This window comes from Falco biarmicus, chromosome 4 (assembly GCF_023638135.1).
Source record: "Falco biarmicus isolate bFalBia1 chromosome 4, bFalBia1.pri, whole genome shotgun sequence".
Taxonomy (NCBI): Eukaryota; Metazoa; Chordata; class Aves; order Falconiformes; family Falconidae; genus Falco; species Falco biarmicus.
Genome location: NC_079291.1, coordinates 68,307,046 through 68,330,191, shown reverse-complemented (window position 1 = coordinate 68,330,191; position 23,146 = coordinate 68,307,046). Strand labels below are relative to the sequence as shown.

At 46.4% G+C, this 23,146-nt stretch overlaps 1 protein-coding gene across 1 annotated transcript; it reads right to left on the bottom strand.

The window, feature by feature from the left end:
* Window positions 1-3,634: 3,634 nt before the first annotated feature.
* Window positions 3,635-23,020, bottom strand: MAU2 (MAU2 sister chromatid cohesion factor). The gene is made up of 19 exons (XM_056337322.1): window positions 22,554-23,020; window positions 22,441-22,458; window positions 22,126-22,191; window positions 21,352-21,447; window positions 19,568-19,662; window positions 19,028-19,055; window positions 18,397-18,552; window positions 17,724-17,870; window positions 17,146-17,236; window positions 16,392-16,495; window positions 15,283-15,360; window positions 14,642-14,707; window positions 14,270-14,353; window positions 13,265-13,314; window positions 12,945-13,022; window positions 12,354-12,465; window positions 11,669-11,759; window positions 9,821-9,948; window positions 3,635-8,361 (listed from the first exon to the last, which is right to left on the bottom strand). The coding sequence occupies exons 1-19, from the start codon at window positions 22,980-22,982 to the stop codon at window positions 8,287-8,289; spliced, it is 1,992 nt and encodes a 663-aa protein (XP_056193297.1). The 5' UTR covers window positions 22,983-23,020; the 3' UTR covers window positions 3,635-8,286.
* Between the last annotated feature and the right edge of the window lie 126 nt (window positions 23,021-23,146).

Sequence of the window (23,146 nt, the reverse complement as noted above, 5' to 3'; positions counted from 1 at the left end):
GGGAGGGAGGGAGGGAGGGAGGGAGGAGGGGGCTGCGCGCGCAGGGAGACCCGCCTCGCGCCGGGCTCCCTCCCTCCTTCCCCCCCCCTCCCCCCCCCCCTCGTGCCGCTCCGCGCGCTGCCGGCGGCGCGGGACTCCCGGGGTGGCGCGCGCGCCACCAACCGTCACCTCCCGGGGACGCCTTTCCCGCCCACCCCCGGTTGCTAGGCAGATTTGGGTAAACTTGCCCCTCCGCTCGCCTCGCCCCGCCTCCCGCCCGGGCCTCCGGGGCTGTGCAGGCCGCGCCGCCTGCGCGGGGCTTTTCTTTTTTTTTTTTTTTTTATTTTTTTGAGGGGTGTGTGTCGTGTGGGTTTTTATTATTTTTTTTTTAAAACGAAGTACGGATGACCGCGCCGCCCAATGAAAAACTGGGGTTTCCCACCCCACTAGCCAATGACAGCCAGAGCCCGCCTTTGGCCCGCCCCCTTACTAAGCGGTGAGGAAAAGAGGCGGGGCAGCCTATTGATTGACGGGTGGGCTTGCCAGTGAACCCTCCGCGGCCCTGGGTAGGTGGGAGAACGAAGGCCAATCCGCGGAGCAGCGCGTGGGGGGGCGTGGCCGGCGGTCGCGCTGCGCTGTGAGGAGCGGGGCTCGGCCACCCCCCCACGACCCGGGCTCCGCGGCGGGGCCGGCCCCCCCCTCCCCCCCTCCCCGGGGCCGGCACCGCGCCGAGGCCGACTGAGGTGATGCGCTGCCCGCGGGGAGGGGCCGGAGCCGCCGGCCGCGCTGGGAGGCCCCGGGCGGCCCTTATCCGGCCCGCGCAGGCCAGCGTGGGGCCTCAGATAGGGGCCGGCAGCGGGGTCGCCCGTTCCGTGGGGCGGAGAGGAAGGGGGCAGGTGGGCCGCGCCTCTCCGGGGGCTCCGCGGCTGGGGGCTGGGCTGGCCGGGGGCTCCGCGGCCGGGGACAGGGCCCTGAGCTGGCCAAGGGGGGCAGGCCCCGGGGCCGGCGGCAAGCCCCGGCAGGCCGGTCGGGGGCCGCACCGCCCGCGGGAGAGGCCGCGGTTGCGGTGACTCATCCCCGCTTCCTCAACCGATCTGGGTCAGGGGTGCGCAGACGCTTCCGCGCCAGCGGCCACACCTCCGCCGGGCCCCGGTACCGACCCTCCCGCAGGAGCGGGCCAGGGGACGTTAACCCTTCTGCTGCGGGCAGCCCTGGCCGCCCTCGGGGTCTTGGCATCAGCGCCAGGGGTGGGGGGCTCATCTCAACCCACCTGGTGAAGCCAATGCGTGGAAGCGGGAACAAAGGAATTAATAAATTTAACTTGCCCCGTGAGACTCCCTGAACAACTGTATTCATCCCAAAAAATGTCTTGTGAGCTGCCAGCTTGCAACCTGCCCTCGCTGTCTCTGACATAAGCCTCAGGACTTCTTATTCAGCATTTTTAGGCACCTGCGAGTGAGCTTGTTCTTAGAAGGAAAAAGAAGAAATCTTGGGTGAAGCAAGTTTATAATCGAGGGTAAATAAAGTGACGGGAACTGCACTTTATAATGCCAGCGCCAGTCTTTCATCAGTTATTTTCCACGTGCAGCTTATTATAAGATTAGATGTAGCTTCATATCAGGCTTTTTAGGTGCTTGTTTCAAAAGAGTGAAAGATAATACTCATTATTTTCATTCATAATTGTTAATAAGCATAAATCTGTGTGCTTCCCACTTTACTAGGGAAGGCAGAAAGCACGTAATCGAGGCTTTTGCAAGAAAAGAGCAGGAGAAGCAAAGCTAGAACGCAGGCCTCATCCCTCCCCGCTCCAGCACGCCAGCTCCCAGACCGTGTCCAGCCTGTGATCAGGAAAGTTCTGACATACTCAGCTTTTCATAGCCACTTTCCACTCTAAAGATGCATGGGTTTTGTTAACCATTTTGTGCTCCATATTCTTTTTAAGACTGAGCACAAGTTTTTTGGTTATCAAGTACCTTCCTCCACCCTTTGTACAAGACAATTTTAGCTACAAGTAACTCAGGGTTATTAGCGTGGCTTACAACCAGTTGTTATGCTGGTTAACGACTTCTCCCAAAGCACTAAAAGCCACTGGCTTTGCCTCGGGCCATTCAAAACTTTATGGTTAACTACTAAGGGCTCGATCCTTCTGAAGTGATGCTTTAATCCACGCAGAAACACACACAGATGCGTGCATCTCAACCTGCTTCACTTGCTGTGTCATCAGGAGAGTTTCAAAACAGGTCTAGCAGAAGATGCATTTTATTACCTAGAAGCTAGGTAAAGTTATTTCCAGAAATATCTTCAACAACTTTTTTTCTCATCCTGGTTGCCCAGAATTTTACTGAGGTGCTACCAAGCTTTGCCATCTGCAGAGGCAGTATCCAGTAGTCCTAGCAAATGTTGGAAGATGTCTTTTCTCTTTCACGTTTCAAACTAAGTGTTGATGTGAAGTAAGGCAAATAACCTGGCAAAAGAAAACTTAAAGTCACTCGTGCAGCAGGCTGGCATCTTTTGCTTTGTCAGCTCAAGCCTCTACATAGTAAAATGTAAAGATGATCCACTCTGGGTGCGTCTCCAGCTCTGTGAGGCAAGTACCAAACTTTTGTACCTCTTGCTAGTGTATTTTAGATACATTTCACATGGAGTTTTGCCACTAGGTACATTCTCTGTGAGGACCTGCTTTGGAGGAGATACCAGAGTCAACCCCGACAGCAGACAAACACCACAGGACTGAGAGGAGGTGATGAGAGCTCAGTTTATGCCACATTTTTTCTGAGGAAGGAACTGTGGATAACCAGGGTAAGGAGACTAGAGCGCCAGCATAGCCGAGTCTTACTTTAGGCAGGAAGGGAGCCGCCATTTCGGTTAAAATTCTCATGTAGCGAGTAACTTGTTGGAACAGAACCTACTCAGCTTCTATGATGAAATTCAAAGGACTAGCTTAGCAACTCTGATGACGTTTTGGAAAGGGGCAGTCTGCAGTTAAGTCTTAACATTTTTCGTTTCTTCAAAGTTTTACTTGTGGACAAATTAATTCGGCAGTTTTCTTCTTCCTTTTAAATTTAAGCTTAAACACTTAAAAAGCCCTGCTAGAAAATTTTGGGATAAAAGACACAAAAAGCAATCTTCCATTAACCCAGATCCCATTTGTGAAGATCAAGTATAGCCAGCATCCTTCTTGACTGCACAGCTGCAGCAAAAAACCCTTCTGTCCTAGACCAAATAAGAAAAACTCCAGGTATTTGACCAGTCCACAAAAGTCTTTGTTTTATCCCAGACACCTGCAGGGTTCCAGCTGCCTCTGGAGCAGGCTCACAGCACCCTCAGCGTGCTAAGGTGAGCAGCCAGGTGGACATTTCAAGCAGGAAATTCCGGTTCACGTTGCAGGCAGGAGCCCTCGGCCTGACCGCAGGCACAGCAGCGATGATCTATCCCCGTTCCCCACGTGCCCCCCCCCACCCCCGGCGCCCCCTGGCAGTCTTTTCATGTGCCAACGAGCACGCACCACACCGGCCGTGGCTTCCTGCCCTCCTGCCCCACCACCAAAATGGGGCCTTAAATGGATGGGGTAAGTCACTGTCACCACCTAAAATGCATCCTTTGTAGGCAGGATTGCCTGCGGATCAACTGAAGGAATTAGTATTCTACAAACTGCTAGAAGAAGTAAAATTAAACTTTATTTAAAAATTCTTCTAATATAGAAAACGAGCGGAAAACAAAGGCGACAAAGAAATGCCCCCGATTCCGTCTCATTACAGGAGTTACTGTATTTACAGCTTCAGGAAGGAGCACTGGCAGAAGGTACACATCCTGCTACTTACGGAGAACTACAAACACTGAACAATACATTGTACAAACCTGACATAACATTTAAAGGTTCACTGCAGGAAACAATTAAATACACTTGCTAAGACAGACAGTAGAAGAGCACAGACAGGTGTTCTTTCATCCTGATTTCTCCAAGTGTTCTGTACAGCCTAAACTACCAACACTATTTCCTTCTCACTCACTCTTTGCCACCGTGGCAAGAGCCGCCGTACATCATGGCAACTGATCTAATTCAGCGTGATTCAGGGAGGTCAGTAATCTCTAGAGTAAAGCAGGACATTACTGAACTCCTCTCGTAATTTTATGTTCTGGAGAATTTGGGAAAACTCAAAATTAAAGCAGTAAAGTAGCACGGAATCCATTGTGCTGAACTCCATGTGTCCACAGGCAGCATAGCAACTTAAGGCCCTAACATTTTATCAATGTCAATTTTTGCTCGTGCTGTCACAGTGAGTGCATGTATGGGATGATGGGGAATGAAGGTCATGATTTTTTTATTTTTTTTTAAATTCCCTAGCCACCAGATTGATCTAGATTTCCTGTGTGCACGGGCCTTTCTGATGGTCATACTGTAGGAAATGAAATACAACAGGCAAACACTTCTTCAGACTGCATTCTCTATACATATATAAGTTTTTACACTATCTACAAAACAGTGATTAGATGCTTCTGTGTAAGTTCTTGCTACTCATTTAAAAATACTAGAGAAAAAACTGTACAGTTCTCTAAATTACATCTTTAGAAGAATAATTTTTTTAGAAGTTCATAAAAGACTTCATGTTGTTTCTATAGAGAATTAAATGTTTGGACAAAAAAAGTTAGAAATATGTTGTTCAAATCAAGTTAGACAGACCAAGCACTTAACAGAACATTGTTTGTAAACTGTAAACTTCTAGTTTTCTGTTCAACTTTACATACGCATTTGAAAATTAGGAAGAACTTCAGTTATGAGGTCCTTGTTTTAATCTCTGCTACATACAAAAGATACTGAAAAGCAAAAACTATTAAATAATTTAATATACAAGTGTAATTAAAAAGCACTGTACATTGTAACAAATGTACATTGAATTTTTAGAGATAGAAAATCACCCAGTTATTTTCAAATTTACATGATTTGTGAAATTCTGTGATGGGAAGAGGACTCTGGAAGTGGAGCAGTGTTCTGGACTCCACGGGGCTGGGGGTGAGCGCAGCCCAGGTGAGGCTGGTTTGTCCCAGACAGAGAAACCCCAGGCTGTTCCTCCTGACATTTCGAGTTCAGCTCCCACATTTAGCAAATGCTTCCCATTCAAAACCTGAGCGCACATACATCAGAAGCAAGCGGGCAGCCTTTCCCTCAAGTACTTCCTTCCCTCCCAAAAAGGGATGTGAGCTGCAAAGCAGGCTGCTCCGCACACGGGGACCGGCAAGCAGCCGGGGAACTGCCACCACACGTCACTCTCCTGCCCCGCAGGTCTCCCTGAGCAGCAAGAGAAGGTCAGGAGCTGAACAGGCACCAGTGGACATCTCGCTTGCTGCAAAATGCTCTTCTTAAATTCAGCCCAAACCACAGCTCTCTAGAGTGCGTTTTTTTTTTAATGGAAGCAACGCTTTTTTTTGGCCAATATTTAAAATAGTTTATTATAGCTGTGATGGGCATGTAATCAGTTAAATAACTGCCTCAGATTGAATGATAGAAGACACACACACAAAAAAGAGAATGACTGGATTACCTCGATAGGACTCTAGCAGCTTTGAAGTACATCTAGTGATGGGACAAGGGGAAATGATTTTAAGGTGAAAGATTTGGATATTGGGAAGAAATTCTTCACTGTGAGGGTGGCAAGGCGCTGGCACAGGCTGTCCAGTCCCTGGAAGTGCCAAAGGTCAGGCTGGATGGGGCTGGGAGCAACCTAGGCTAGCGGGAGGTGTCCCTGCCCATGGCAGAGTCTGGGACTAGATGGTCTTTAAGGTCCTTTCCAACCCAAACCATTCCGTGCTTCTATGACATTTCTCAGTTCCTAGTCATGCCTCAGCTGCCAACAGCACCGTCACAGAAACAGCTGCTGCATTCAGGCTCTTAAAAACAGGTCCTGAGTTCTTGCAACTCAGTGACTTAAGGAGGGGACAGCCAAAGAGAGTTACTGCTTCCCATTAAAAAAAAAAAAAAAGGGGGGGGGGGGAAACCTTAAAAATACTCCATGAGATATCAATATTCCCAAGGCAGGATTTCCCCAATCATTCCTGACCAAAATCCAAGCACTTGACAGCTGTTGAGCCTACAAAGTTGGGCTGTCTCTGGCAGGCACCTGAGCACAGCCAGGCTGCCTCGGGCCAAGCGGAGCAAGCGTGAACCCCGCTCCTCACGGTGCCACTGCGGCACTGGCACAGACATGGGCTCCTGCCCCGGTGCTCCGAGCCAGGCAGCTTCCACAGGAACGCCGCATCAGGCCGGCCGTCAGCTCTGCTGCTCACAGCCTGCCAGGGCACCGCGGGCAAGCACAGGACACTCTATGAGCAAGTGATGCTGAACAGGGTCCACCTGCCTGGATTCTGGTACTTGGTACCTCCAAATAACCTCTGTGCCAACTCACAACTTTCCTATTTTTTGACTTCTAAAGGAGACGTTAAACAGCACTGAATATTTTCCTTGCAATTCCAATAAGAAGACTCTCCTTATACCAATATTGAGGTCAGTTTTTCCCTGCTGGAGACTTAACAAGGCCTAAAATATATATGGCTTCTCCAAGAGCAGACATCTGAGAACAGGATCCCATGTCTAATAAAAAAAAAATCAAATCACATTTTGGTAATTGGAAGAGCACTTGTCCCCTTAAGGTCATTCAGTGGTAGAAAGTGAGGTGTGTGAATTACAAAAAGCAAGTGGCTCTGTGAGCTGTTGCTAGACAGGGGACAAGACTTTGAAAAAGAATGACCAGTGGGACAGGGCTAGAGGATCTTTAAGGTCCCTTCCAACCCAAACCCTTCTGTGACTAACAACGGATTTCACAGTATTCCTTCTACAATAAAAAGTCTGAAGGTTCAAGGGGATCAAATACTTCCTCTACAATATTCCCTTCCTCCCTCAGAGAAAGAAGCGATCACAGAAAGCCCTGCACAAGTAGTTTTCCTGTCAGATTCCTCTTCCCTCCCCGTTTTAAGTTGGTAGATAAATATGCAGAGCTACCAAGAGAGAAAAACACCTTTATTCAGCCCAACGAGCCTTGCAAGTTTACATGGCGCTGCGACGGACTGGCACAGATCCTTGCTATAAAGCTGCTGATGCTTCATGGAATTAACATCTCATACTGCTTTCTGCAGGAGAAACCTGGGCCTCGTTTCTCCTGTTTTGAGATGGCTGCAGAGGCACAGGCAAATGCAGTGAGAATTCACAGCGGAAAGCTAACACAGAGAAGTTGGGAAGCGTTACGTGTTTGCCAAGGGCAATACTGCAATTTAGCTTTTCTCATAAGCCTCTGGCTTACACCGGAGCTGGGTTTTCACCACCTAGTTTAGCTCTGACTTGTAAAAGTCGTTAAGGCACGGACACTGCCTTCCCCTGCTGAGGCTGCAGTAAAGATGCAAACTGCCGTTTCCCAGTTGCTTGGCCAACGGAGGGACTAGACGGGAGGACAAGGACTTTCGTACAAATCACGACAAAGCAGCAGAGATGGAGAGAGCTGTGGTTCTGCCTTACCCCGTGTGGGACCCGCCATCAATGCAGGGAGACAACAGACCCTCACAGGGATGAAGTGGTGGCACATCGTCACACCCTCGTGAATCCAGGACGTGGAACCTGCTCCTCTGATCGCGGCGCAAGTCTGGAGCTCTGCCTGGAGTCCACCCCGAGGACGCAAACGCAGCCCCCGGCTGCGAACACCCTGCCCGCCGGCACTCCAGTCTCATCCTTACCTTCACTGCAAGGCTACAAATGGCACCAGCAACGACTTGCATGCAATGAGAAGAACATTGCCTCAGAAACTCAGCTGAGAACTTTAGGGCACCCTACAATCAATCTTGATTTAATCCAATTATTCCCAGGAGCGGGAAGGGTGCAGAAAACATTAAAACTGGCATGCATCATACTCCAGGGAAGGTTTAAATATTTAGAGTACAATTGGTATTTAAAACTGTGTGAGTCCATTTCCTGTGACAATTTTTAAGAAGTAGGTATCTAACAATTTAAGGAACAAGTGTCCTTTGGACTAAACCTTAATTCTCAGGAAAGCAGATTAAAACCAGTAGGTATATACACACTAGCTGTATATTCACACACGTATGTAAAAAGCAGCTTAAAATGCCCTTCTCACTTTGCAAGTCTATGAAATGTACGTTGTCTTTATGCAATCTGTTTCCTACAAGGCCCTCACTAGAAGAGGAATTTGCTGCCTTCTCTTTGAAGAAAAGATTACGCATGGATATTTTTTTCTCTCCTTTTTTTGGCATTTTTTTTTCTTTTCTTTCTTTTTTTAAACACACTGTCCTGATAGTTATTCTGTTTCACAGGAGACTGGCCAGGCTGGTGGTGGGTCCGTTCTGTGCCTGGAACTGTACAGGAGGTGGTCCATCTGTCCACTGAAAGATAACAAACAGCATGAAAATCCTACAGCCGCTGCCTGGGGGGGGGGACACGACAGCAGCAAGGCCAGGGGAAGGAGCTCACCCTTCCCACCTTCACTACCCTTGGGATAATTAAAGATTTCATCACCAGAAGTTGCGTATCAGGTTTGACTTCGTTTTACATGTGGGGAGCTTCGGTCCCTTGAACGGTATTTCTTTCCAAGCCACTCCACGTGCCTGGCATTCCAAACTCCCATCCTGAATCCAGGGTCAGCGGCAAGTGAGAGCATTTCCTGCTCTCACAGGCAACTTCTGACCCTCCAAACGCGGGAAACCATCATTTGCAGGAATGAGGGAACCCAACTCTGGATGTCTTTGCGCCCATTACACACTGCAGCCACAGCACTTCCAGAGCAAGTAAAGCCTCTGGTCCTCACTCATGCCGTTACTATAATATTTTCCTCCTCACGTTAGTAAAAATTTTCTAAAATGGGCAGGTTTAGGATTTGTTTCTCAATCCTCTTCCCCCTCCAGATTATTAACCAGCACAGATTATGCACAAGCCAGCGGTGGCAAGCACTGGTGGGGAGGCTGGAGCACCGGCTCGTGGCTCCATGCCTGGGCTGTGCTCCTGGATGGGGGCAGACACCTGCCTGGGGGGTCTCTCTACATGGGCTGCATCACCCACACTTTCATTCTCACAAGCCTCAGGATCCTTTTGCAAGCAAAGCCAGAAAACAGCATCTTCCTATTGGCTTTTCCCCCCTTTCTTCTCCCCAAAAGGGAATGTTGAGAAAAAGACGTCAAGTTCTTCACATCTCACATTCCCATTTGGACATTATTTCAGTCCAGAGCAGTAAACTCTTGCGCCTTTGCCGAGCTGCAGCTTAGGAAAGCGTTCTGTATTTCTAAAACAGTGTTATACAAATGTTTCTGACAGGAAGGACAACGCTATTTGAAGTCCCAAGAAAGTTGCACTTTAAGGCAATGGCTACGCAGACATCAAATGGTGTATTGACTAGAAACCAACAATGCAGGAATGCTAAACTATCAGTAGAAACTGCACTTCTAGCAGCGTACAACAGCGTTGCCCAGAACAAGGCAGGCTGGATGACTTAAAACATTAAAATGAAACCTGAGAATATAGTAAGTTTCTTTCAAAACCAATAGTTGTCAGCAAAAGGAAGCAGCTACCCACTACCAAAGTTCTTAAAGAATTCTAAGTTCTGTTGTACCAAGAAAACGCTTCTAAGAAGCAAAGACTATACCCACCGAATAACCTTCATAAAAAATTAGCCAGTCAAGTCACATTTCCTCTTCCTATTATCAGTCCAGTTTAAATACTAAGAAGCAGACTAAATTTTGGCAACTTATTGGGAAGCATGCTCAACAGAAAGAAAGGAATAGTAAAGCAAAGCACAGCACATTGTTTTGCCTCAAAACCGCTCCTAACTGCCAGGTGAAGATTGCTTACCGTGATTAGATTGTGTTCTGGAAGACTGCACGCTTCGATGTGGTCCTGGAGGAGCTGTTGTGAGAAGTTCTGATGCATCTGTGCTGCCTCGTGTGCATCCATGGCGTTTCCACAGGCTTTGTTCAAGTCTGAAAGACAAGAGCATCGTGTGCTCACCCGGAATCGCTGTCCCTGCTTGCTTCCCACCCGTCAGCTCTCTCATCTGGAAAGACCGCTCCCATTTTTGATGACTGAATGGATTAAAAGGCCGATATACTGTATCGCTTCTGAACAAAAACGTCTGAGAGAAGCAGAGGGATAAGGGAACCCCAAAGCCTTCCCTTTGCCAGTAGTACTGGCAGCACGCATTGCAGGATTCGCTGTTATTTTAGTTTCCAACTATTAAAAATAACATTACAGTAGCTTTAAAAGGAGGAAGGAACCCCCTCGGGCCAGGAAGAGCCCCCCTCCTCCCCGTGCAGTTTGCGTTCGGTCTTTTTAGCTACCAGCACCATCTAGTGGGAGCTGGGGAAGCTCCTAGGTTCCTCACTGCAGCTCCACCATGCAGCAACACAGGTTTCAGCGGTCGAGAACCACTTTATTTTGGGTGGATCTTTTGCTTTTGGGGAACTCCAGAAGCCCGCTGCTTTGTAGACACCGAACGCTGATCCTTGCGTCTTGCTTTCTCTGAGTTTTACTCACAGGTATCGGCTCAGACTTAAGACTGGCAACCTACTACAAATCACACAATTTCAGCTACAAATTACATGTGGCAGGTGCAAGGTGCTGCACCTCCTATCGATGAACACACAGGGTTGTGTGTTGTTAACTCCTCATCAAGCACCTTTTCTTCATGAATAGGCAATTAGTTCTACAGAGGAAACTCTTGGGAAAAATCAAAGTAGAACCGAAACTGCCTCTCCGCGTTCCCAGCCTAGTGGATACAACCGGAGGTAACGGCAGCCCAACGTGGGGTAGTGTTTCATCTACAGCAGATACGTCAGTCTACTATCGGCACGTTTTGTACGGGAACTACCGCTTGGAAATGAATAAGGAAATTATTTCAACTGCCTGGAAGCAGTTCTGTAGCAAAGGAAACGGCAAAGCAGAAAATAAGCCTGGCCTGCCGTGCTCCACGCAGAGCACCACGCTCATAGTAAACATGACAATTTAATATAAATTGAAGCTGCGGGGTAAGTTCTTGGAAAAAGGGTAGAGTTACTGCTGTATTTTCTAGTGAGAGCAAATCAACTGCAGCATTAACGTTGATGGTCTGCCAAGAAGCTAGTCAATATTTGAACAAAGCATCCCAGGGCCTGTGTAAATTAGATTAAACAATATTTATGAACAAAGTGATATAATAGTCTCTTATATTTATTAAAGCCCATACACAGAAGCAAAGCCTAAGTGAAACTTAATCAAATGTTTACTACAATGGGAACGGCAGTCCAAGAAGAGCGGAGCAGCAGCAGAATTGATGCTGCAGGGGGGTGAGCCGGAGCCCTTTCCAAAACATCCCCAGTTCAACTGCCACTCAGCGACAGCAGGAGAAACCACCCACCACCTCACGCCCATCCCATGGGGATGCTGGAGCTCTCCCCAGCATCCTGCACCCCCCAGAAAAACAAATGAAATATGTACAGCAGCGCCAGAGCTGCAGATCGGTAACGGGAAGAACCATCTTGCGTTTCCAGTGGTATTTTATAAACCACGGCAGTTGTTCATTTAATCTCTCGGCAAGCGCTTGCATCAGTACGCATCCCCGTACACAATCCCCAGTTAGCAGCAATGGGCTCTTTGCCGTTTTGGGGTTTGTTTTGGTTTTTTTTTTTTTGCTTTTTTAAAGTACAAGACCTTTTCCTAACTTACCTCTCAACAGAGCTGAAGACCACAGCTGCACAGACATATCTGGTATCTTGCTTGCAAGCTGCATGGCTGGTACTACCATATTATTACTTTCCTGGTGAAGAGCAGATATCAAAATAAAATGGATAATATATTTATTTAATTTTTCTCCCTTTGTGAACACGCATTACAGAGATGTTAAATTTGTGGCAAAAAAAATAAAAATCTAACTGCTGCCCTGTTCTAGCTAACAAGTGCTTAAGGAGACAATAACCCAAACATCAAAAGCTGTCTGGAATTTTGCTCTGTCCTAGGAATTACGGTGTCTATTTGTGCAAGGTAATATAAATATTTCATGTACTCTGGCATATGATGAGAATTAAGGAGCTTGTACCCACAATTCTTTCCAAAACAATCCAGTTGAATGATGTTGTCCTTTATTCAGCTCCTTTTTTCGAGTGATTTCAGGCATTACAGAAAAACACACTTCTAGAACAGACTTCAAACACTGCTACTTTGTTGAAGTGTTATTAAACATGCAAATTACAGCTACAGAATTATATAAGTTGGTAAAGCTGCCAACTTTTAGTGGGACACCAATAAACAGGCATTCTTAAAATAAGATTAATTTCACAAAACGTCCTGATTTTCTTTGGCAAACGACAAGTCAAACATTTACATGGTAACAGCAGAGACTATGAAGGCTTACCCTGTGATTCCCTAACACATAGAATATATGACCCAGGAGTACGAGAGAACAGGCTGTTAATCGATTCAAGTCTTCTGCATTTGACATTTTCAGCGTCTCTCGCAAAAATCGCCTACCAAAACAGAGCAAAAAAAAAAAAGCTTTAAATAAAGTTTCAAAAAGTCTTTCCCTCCAGTATGTAAGAAACATCATTAAGAACCGACTTAATCTAACTGGCAAATATTAGCACCCAGGGATAAATGTGTGCTGCAGGTGACCTTAAACAAAGCCTTTAAATCCCAAACCTCACCTTTCATTTAGCAAAAATAACTATAATAGAGGCCCTGCCTTGAACAGCTTTTGTTTCAGATGTGCCACTAAAGAACGCGGCGTGATATTGTTATTAGCAATTGGAACTAAAGAGATCTAAACCCAACAGCTTCCCGGTATCTTCCCCTCAGTAAAGCAGAAGGTGGACAAAATCCACAGGGAGAAGAGCTGGCAGGTTTGAAAGCAAGGCCTCGGGTTTTTCATTTTTATCTTAAAAAGCTTGATTTAGTTTCTCCTTTTTTCCCCCCCTCCCGCCTTCCAAGTGCACTGATTTCTACTCACTTTGCCTCGTTGTATCTTCCTTGGAAGAAGGAGAACAGACCTCGGATGTAGAAAGCAGCTGCTCGAAGACAGTGAGAGCTATGGACAAAGCAATGCGTTGAAATCTAGGCATTGTGCAGTGATTACACGCATTACAGGCAGATTTCTAGGAATTTGCCTAATAATCACATCTCCAAACAAAACATTTAACGCATGGTCAGAACTTCTGCCTTGAAAAGAAGTTGATTATTTTGGTTTCTTTTTAGAAAAAGCCCGCTACAAATCCAGTATTACCATCACCAGTGCAACATCAGCATGTAGACAGTTTCTGGAATTCTCACCTCACAGGAAAATTATGGTCTGGATTTATCCTTTCCAATAAACTGTAAAGCTACAAAGTGGGAGGGGAAAAGAAAGATAATCAGTGTTTCTCACACATACAGGCTCACAGTACTGACAGCAAGTGTTTTTATAGCAAGTGCACATCAAATCAGAAGGGTGCAAGTCACCACAAACGCACTCCAGTTTACTTGTACTGGTTAGATAATGGCATAAGCATTCCAGTATTAGGAGTTTCCACGCCCATCTTGATCCTAAAATCAATTTTTATATAAAACATGCTTTCTCAGACTTTATAGAACATTAATATTTCCTCAGAAAATCTTTAGCTGTCCTATCTGAGCTGTTCAAGGCCCAAATGAATGCTGCATCAGACTTGCTATTTAATTAAACCCAGAAATCAACTAAGCAAAAAAAAAAAAGTCAGCTTTTTAAATTATTATTTGTGCTCTCTAAGCTTAACAAAGTACCACGTGCTTGGTGAAAAAGGTCATTTACAGCCTTTGCACAAGAAACCTGCGAGCACATCTCTGAAAAGTGACTACCGAGGGATCGGACACATCACAGAGCGCATGCGGCTCCGTTTTCGTATCAATACGGCTCCCAGCACAACGCACACACACGTGCATGTACCTATTTTGGGAGGTTTAGTTAAACCTCGCTAGGTTTTATGTCATCTAATAAAAGCCCTAAACAGATGGAAGCTGAAGCGAGCACATTGAATGAGCCAAGATGATGGAGTGAACCCCCCACTCCACGTTGGGAAGCTTGCCCTCCCAGCGCTGTTGAGAATTCTGCGCCCAATGCAGAACACTGCTTCAGTGGTTTGCAGCAGCTGGCCTAGCTGCTTCTTTACCGTTAATTGACTACCCTGATTAAGGAGTTGCCCTGGCTGCCACACAAGGCGCCGTTTTGCAAAAATATTCAGAAAAAAGAATAACCCAAACACATAGCGGTTTTCTCTCCAAGGATGTTTAGCCTTTTAGAACAGTCAGAAACCAGCTCACCTCTTGATGCCGGTTGCCTTCCCTGATGTACACACTGGCTAAGTTTGTCACGATAAATGCCCACAGTTCTTGATGTGTAGTGAGCTAAAACATACAAGAGAACAGCACAGTCAAGTACTTCAACATCTAACCCAGAATCCACTCACCCCATATAAATCACAGATTTGGTGCCTTGTATTTTGCTATTAATAAATCCTCCTGACCTGAACAGTGAGCAGCACAGAAAAAGAAATAAATCAACTAGTGCAACTAATATAGATGATCTCCTGATTTTCCTTCCAACCTCAACTGTTCAGTGACCCACACAATTGCAACAAGCCCGTTTCCACATTGAACACATCCACAATAAACAGTTTGGGAAGAAAATCTTACCCTCAGTGCTGTAGTAAATTGTGCTTCTGCATTGTCCATGCAATTAACGGAAATGCAGTAGAGCCCCTGTAGAAGACACGGTATTTCTAAGGTAACGTGTAACACAAGTACAGCAAGCTGAGAGTGCAAAGAAAAGCATGCACAAAAGCATGGAAATTTTAGGGTATTAGCAGTAGCAAAGGTAACCAACAAGTCTCAGTTTTGCTTGGCTCTCGGGAAAAATAAGCAATTTCTACACAAAGTCCTTCAAAATAGCATGTTCGTGTACAAAACACACCATTTCTCTAAGAAAACCCTCTTCTTATAACACTCAAACAGCAATGCTACATAAACCCTTCCCCTTACACAGTTCCCACAACTGTCTCAAACATGAACAGTGTAAGTCTTGTGCATTTACCTTGTCTACTATCATGCTACAAATCACTTATTTTACAAAGGGATTTAAGCCTTTGACAAGTTTAGATAACACTGGATGTGAGTTCCCACCGCAGGGCTGGCAATCGATTACACAAACCCCATTACTCAGCAGGAAACCTTACCGTCTGCCTCGCTACGTTCTCATTAGTTACTGGTGATGAGTATGAGTCTCGGGTACGATTGTTCAAAGCATCGAAAGTTTACTGCTAATCGCAGACACTTACTAATAGAGTGTGCAGCTGGGCAGCGTGATTAGAAAACAGTCTGGGAGACTGCTGGCAGAGCTGACAGACTTGTGAAATCTGTTAGGGAAAAAAACCAAGATTTAAGATACCTTTTCTGTGTTTCATTTTACGCTCTAAACCTATGTACTTGCATCACACACGTCACTCAGTAAGTCCCAGTGACTGGTTCAGGAACTCTAAGTCGTGCTCTGAGGTAAAAGCGGAGGCTACACTTGCCCCCAGCCAAGGTACACGCGCTGCCCCACGCACACACCTCCCTCCCACAGACGCGCACACTCGAACTGGTTTTCAATTATTTGCTTTGCAGCAGCTCCACCATATGGTGGCACCACCTGCAAACCAAGTCGCAGATCTGACACCCTCAGAACTTGAGTTGCCATGTGAGAGAAGGGCTGGAACCAAAAAGCTTCCACAGGGTACATGCTTGTGATGAGTTTTATGAGCCAGAACCTATGACTATTCTTTTAGTAGGCTAAATTTCCCCCCACCCTCTGAGTACACTCATGAGAAGGCTGACAGCAGAAGTTGAGATGATACAGCAGTACGTCCTATAAATAAGGGAAGGACGAAGAGGATTTAAAAATTACTGGGAGAATGGAGGAAAAAAAAAATGCACAGTTCTTTCCTGCATTAAATAACACCACCCCTCTCTTCCTTCCCCCGCACCACAGTATGTAAGAGGAAGAAAGGACAGAAAGGCAGGGAACCTTAAAAACAGAAGAATTGGACAAAACAAACACTAAGAGTAAGAGTTAAGAGCCACTCTGTCAGGAACCAGAGTGAAAGGGAAAAGACAGTCATGTTGCAATGTACGATCAGGAAGGTGTCAGTTGTAGCCACTGATCAATTACTGACTCCATGAGCAACTCCAAAGTGTTCTTAAATGAAATACTGAAGGAGGCTAACTCTGCAGCTTCAGAGTTGCGATATCCAGCACAGCGTCAGGCCTGACTGTAGCTGTTAGCAGCTGAGCCCCACTGCAACCCCCTTCTGAGGCCAAGTACCTTCCTCAAAACGGAAATTCCCATGTTTTCAAAGCTACCACTGCTACATCCACAAGCAGGGAAGTGACGAAACCCCATTTTTACCTCCTGTAATGCTGTGGCTTTGTGTCCCGTGACAAGCCGACACATGATGATGTGTTCCAACAAAATAACTTGGAATGATGACAAGATTGGACTGCAGTCCAACACTGAAAAGGGAACAAAACTTCACTTACTGAATTACTTAAGACATTATTAACGTCCTAACCACGCAGCCTCTCCCACACCTCGCCAGCTTCCTCAAGTGCAGGTGGTTCAGCAGGACTGCAACACAAAGGTGCCTTTGGGGAAATCTAGAGCGCGCTTTGGCTGGACCACCTGGTCAGCATACTGCCCAGCTCCTCCTCCATGCGTAGATGGCACAGGTTTGTTGTTTTTCATTAAAAAAAAACAAAAAACCACACAACACCAAAAACCCCCCAAACCCCACCAAAATCACAATGCCTGAACTGTCAGGAGTGGGAGTTTGAGCACCACTGAAGGAAAAACTTGGGAACACACGCTCAGTTTAGAGAATCAAAAGCTTGGATAGCCAAATACAGACAATCAGAAAGACAGCATGAAATTGCACGTATTTACAGCTCTGTTTACTGAATTACAGTCAAAACCCCAAACCCTTCATTTCTGTATTCAAAATAACTCAGTTTTAAAACAGCAAAGTTCTTTGCTGTGGCAGACACAGACTGATAGGAGGCTGTCGCAGTGAGAAGGTTGCTGCAGATTTCATTTGTTTTAATTTAAATTAGCAACAAGTAATGGAATCTTGCAGCATTGGCTAAACTATAACCCTTATCCTTACTTTTTAGCTTCTCTAGCTGCATGAGTGCTTTGTCTGTGTACTTCTGAGCCTTCTCCAGGTACCCTGCTTGCATGGAATGCATCACTGTCACCTGCCGGAAAACATGGGAAAGATTGCAAAGATATAATTTTTTTGCAAAGAGAAAATGCCTGGGAGTTGACAGAACTCCTCAGCTACCAGCTTTTTAAACGAACTTTTGACATCATTTAGGATTTTCATTATATTTAAGAAACAGGGCAACTAGTTGCAGAATTTGAAGTCACGATTGTCACTCTGTCAGTAAAAACAAGCCAACATAGCTCTATTTCATACAAGTTCATCTGATTCTATTTGGCTTGGACATTAATAAAGTTACATTCCAGTTTCCAAACTTCTCGCACAGTCTCTTCAAACACTGACATCACTGAAAGCAATAGTCTCACAGATGCTGTGGCAGAATTAAACTGCCAGTGCAATGTAAAGCAGCATATGGTCTGCAGAATCTACTGCTGCTGGCTCCAAGCAGTTTTTAAACCAACTCCTCATTAATTAGCAAGACGTATTAAGTAAAAAAAAAAAAAAAAAAAAAAGCTTCTCACCAAGTAGACAAGCACACACATGTGTTCCTTGGGCAGCCAGTGAAAGAGATCAGCGGGGTTGCTGGGCAGAATTTCGTCGTCATGCAGCGTGGAGATGGTCTGGATGCACTGCTGAAGCTGTTTCAGGCATGGCTTCACACTTTTCACCTGCAAACGATGATTCACATCAGGCATAGCCCCTGCAGCCCAGATGCTTGAACATTACTCAGTAGGGAAAACTTGCCAGGCAATAAATCCCCCCATTCAGGAAATTAGCTCATGCATAAATCATAACACTAGCATGACAGAATAGCAACTACTTTAGGCCCCATCCAGGATTAACAACAATCAGCCCTTCACATTTGCACATACAACCAACAGACACTCAAAATGTTTTTCAAAATTATTCACAAAGCCTGTTATCTTCACCAACAGTATATGGAAGCGAGAGTGGCTGCCGTGGTTGTAAGCATTATCGCAGTAAACCTTTCCTCGAGGAAGAAGGAATGTAATTTCTCCACTCCTCATTCCATTTGTGATTAAAATCTATAGAAATTAAGTTTCATTAACAAAAAGCAGAGCATCAACAAAAAAACAAACCCCCAAATCACCTCAGTGTAATAATTAACTACTTTTGAAGCAGTACTCTTCTTCCCCAGTTCTCACATGGGAACTACAAGCACAACTCATGTACCTGCCCAGCATCCAGGTAATGCGTGACCTGCAGGACTAAGAAGAACACGCGTAATGACTCTTTCTGGATGGGGTTTCCTTGCCAGTTTTCAACTATTTGCCCACAAAGGGTAAGGAGAGGGTGCACCTCCTGCAGCTTTCGTTCCATTAGAAGAAGCTATAATTTAAAAGAAAAATGCATTATTTTTGTGCTAAACAGTTTAAACACTCGGGGAACCACAGTAGAGCCCCAGGTACACTGATCTACTTGTAACAAAAACAGACTCAAAGACATCTTACTGCAAACACACCAGCCTTTTCACATGACCAGATTTCTCATCCCTAATTACAAAAGCTCCAGTGACAACCTGCAGCTATCCTTTTTCCTTCCAGAAAATTGTCATAATCAAGAAAGGAGAAAAAAGCCAAACCTATTCACAAGAATTCTGCAGACTTAAGGCTCATGCCATATATATATTAATGCTGTGCTTGCTCACATAACAAAACAGAATACATAAAGCACAGATAACTGTGCAAGATACCTGAAAAGAAGCAGCCTATGTTCAGGCAAGTGACATTCTATTGCTCTGTAACTTGCATTATACCAGTTAAACAAGTAAAATTATTTTTCTTTTGAAGTACATCCAACTTACCATCCCCTTGCTTAGCAGAAACAGTGCTCTGAAATGAAACAAAATGATGTTATACTCAAAAAGTTACTCAAACCACAACTGTGTATAACTGAGAAAAAAACCAAAACCCGTATCTGCCACTCTCCCCCTCAAAGACAACAGACAAAAGAGCATTAGGGAACCGGCCACAGAAAACACGTTTAAAAGCTAAATGGAACAGTTCAGTCCTAGCCACAGGAATCAAAATCCCAGCCTCTCAGGTTTGTATCCAAGCTTTGGACAGTCCCAGTTACAACAGTTTAAGGCCAAACCAGGCTACTGGGAAAACTTTTGCTGATAAAGACAAAGTTCAGTTTGAAAAAAAGACTCCCCAGAGTCTTGGTGGGCATTATTGCTTTCAAAAGAAAAAGGAAAGAGCTGGAGAAACTCAGAAATATCGGCCTGCCTTTAAAACCCACAGAGAAATCACATCTCTTAAATAAAACCAGAATATCACTAAATAAAATGTAGAGGAAACCAAAATATTTCCTATGGGAAGGGAAAAAAGTCCAGGGAACTCACCTGGTATACTCTGATCCTACCACCCGAGCATATTCTGCTCCTACTCCAAGAAGGTCACATGCAGATACTAAGTCTTTTTCAAGTGTATGTAGTTGCTGAAATGAAACAAAAAAAACCAACACAAAACGGCTGTAAGATATTGGCATTTGCTTTGTGAATTCAATCAGCAATTTTTAAAAATGTAATCATTCCTGTGCTTTACACACTACAAGTGCTAAACTGGTATTTGTTACGTGTGTCACACCTGACTTTATAAACGTTTTCCAGGAACACCTGGCATTCTCCAGAAGAAAAAAATAAGTCTATAACATCTCAAAGAAAATGTCCCAGCCCAGATTCATACCACGCAAAGCTGTTCCGATTCATGAAGATCACGTGCAGATCAGATCCCAACAGCTCCAATATAACCATGGACTGTTACATTGGAGTAAGCGGCACAACAGTGTGTTTTCCAGCAAGAGCAGCAGAGCCCGCAAGGTATGTTTCAGGCGACCAGGAGAGGATGACACAGCTGCCAGAGCGCCTCTCACGCCCTCCCGCCTGCCAGCTTCTGCACCTTTACCAAACTCAGGCAGAAAGCCACACAGTTGTAGCAGAACAGGCATCAAAGCGGTGAGACACACAGGCCTTCTGTGGTCAAGCAAAAGCCGGAAAGGAAATACCACACAGAAGAGAAACCGGCAAACAATGTCAAACTTCAAGAAAGGATCCTAAGAGAGAGGGACTGAGAAAAACGCTTAGGCTGCTTCTGAGTGCTCAGGCATTAACTCATGGCAAAGCAAACATTTGTCCTTTAATCGATGGGAAACTAAGGCTCTCCACAATTCACTGTTCCTAAACTACACAAAGGAGCTTGGCAATTCCTTTTCAGCAAAGTTGGTCTGCTTGTTTAAGCTCATCAGGAAGGGGGAAAAGACAAGTACAGGTGACTATTAAGAGTCTTCAAAGATAAAATTGCTTCCTAACTAGCTCTGGGCAGCAGAGTACCTGAAAAGAGCAATTAACTCCCTAAACTCTCGCGTTAAACACCTCGAGGCTCTTTAGGAGCCGAGAATAACCTGGAAAAACAGGAGAAGTTCTTCAGCAATAACCTGCTCTTCCCACTGATCAGTTAACTTCCTGGATATGCTCCCCACCTAACGCACCGGATCACTCAGGAACATCAGCACTTTTAAGAGTAGTTACACAGTTCAAGACTGTAACAAATGTTAAACACTGCAAATTCCAACATGCATCAGTTTATTCCTAGAAGCAAAGACAGCCTGACCTGCGCAGCTGTAGCCACACTTAGGAGCGTATTACAGAACAGGAAGAGTAACATTGCTCAGAGGTCTTTGCACCAGCTGCTTTCCCCTTCCCAGTTCTGCTCTGCATGCTAATTAGGTTGAAAATAATCAAACGAACACTTCAGGTTGGCAAACTTAACTCCAGCAGGCTTTACGAGAACATTTGCCCTTCCTGCAAGCCATAAGGTGGATCTTATTTTGCCCCACCTCTAAAGCTGTATGTTGCAAGTGCCCACTGGATGATCCTTCCTGCTTTCTTCCCCATCTGCCCTCAGCAGGTAAAAAGCAGGCCTTGATCCAAACTGTAGTCTACCAACACATTGTTATTTCATAGCATGAACTTTTCTTCTTGTCTCTCCATTAACAGCAATGACTGGGAGTGGGGGGAAGGGGAGGGGAAGACATCCAAGCTCTTTTTAAAAAGAATATGGGTATTTTCTAGCCCTTTTTCCCAGCCACAGTGCTACAGTAACATAGCTATCAATATAAATCACTTACTGCAAGTTGAAAAAGCAATCTACAGTGCCAGTATGGAGTCTGCTGTGAAATCTGAATGGCTTTGCGTAACAGAGGTTTTGCTGTATCCACTGAATTCTGAAACAGAAACGTGCATCCGAGTCAACATCAACACCAGGCTACTGGGAACTTCATCACTAGCAATAATAACTTTTAAACTAGTTGTATTCTGTTTTGATCCCCTGTTAAAGTCTCATAGGTCGGGAGACTTAAAACGGGAAAAGCAACAAAGCCAAGTATGTAACACGCAGGCCCGCGCATCTATGCCTGACTCAAAGTCTGTTCAGAAGTGTTAGCCCTTTCACTCCTCTGGCCACTATCCTCACGTGCGCTTTTTCCTGCACTTGAGAGAAAAGGCAAACATTTGCTTTAGTGAAAGTAAAGACTAGCTAAGGCTTTTCCATAGGAAAAGAGTAAAAATAACCTAGGAACACAACAAAAGCCTGAGGAAAACCACCTACTTCCCTCCCTCCCCTCAAATTAGCCTGTCTTTATCTACACGAGGGCTACAGAAACTTTGGCGAAGTAAACTTCCTTCGCTGTGGAAGACCTGGTTGCAATTCCAGCAGCAACTTTCACGAGAGGAGAGACAAAATGTCTTGGGCTTACACTTCACACTACAGCTGACCTCCAAAAAATTTTGTAAATCCTATTACTAGAAGCAATACACTACTCTGAGACCAAAGACACTCAAATCAAAGAGCCCTGCAGCCTCAGAACAACCAATAATTGCTGAAGGAATCTCAGTGCACTCACCTCCTGACAATACAGTTCAGACAGAAGGCTGGCTGCCTCAAACTTAACATCTTCAAACTGGGGAATCTAGCAGCAGCAGAGTTAAGTCAATATTAAACGCTCTCTGGAAACTAGCAACAGCCCGACGTCCAAAACCCCTTAAGAGAACATATATGTTAGGAAAGCAGCCCCCAACCATGGAAGTAGATTAAAACCACCAGGTAAGCCCCCACCCCCAGGGCCAGGCGCTCTCTGCGGAGGTGTTTTGCTGTCGGAGCCAGAGTGTGGTGGCTGGGCTGCGTCGCTCCTCGCCCGGGTGGCCAGGAAAAAGGATACTTGCTGGGATATCAACCACTGCAAGAGAAGACAGCGGGTTAGTCTGCAGCCCCCCCAGGCCGGCCCTGCTGCCAGGGCCCCCCCAGCCCGGCTGCCCCCTACCCCGGGCTCACCGCCTTCTCCAGGTGCCCGCGGGCCTGATCACCGTTGCGGGTGTGGTGGTAGAGGACGGAGCCGAGCTGGAGGTGGGTGCGGGCCTCCATGCGGGCCGGGGGCTTGCGGGGCAGCACGGCCTGCAGGCAGTGCACGCAGAGCCGCACCTTGGGCGGGCTGGACGTGCGGAAGTGCTCGGCCAGGCCCAGCAGCGCCAGGTACCACGACTCCCCCCCAGCCGCGCCGCCGCCCGACCCCGACCCCGGCGCGGGCCCAGCACCGCCGCCGCCACCTCCTCCTCCACCGGCCCCCGCGCCGCCGCCGCCGCCCGCTTCCCCGGAGCCCGCCGCGCCGCCCGCCGCCGGCTGCGGCTGCTGCTGAGGCGGCGGCTGCTGCTGAGGGGCCGCGCCGGCCGCCGAGCCCGACGCGCCCGCCGCCACCGCCGCCATCTCAGGGCCGCCGCGACAACACGGGCGGGAGGGGAGGGGCGGGGGCGAGGAGCGGCGCGCGGGGGGCCGATGGGATATGGAGTCCGCCCCGCCGCCGCCGCCGCGCGGGCCGCTGGGAGGAGTCTGCGCCCCTGAGGCGCTGACGGGAAATGGCAGGGGCGCGC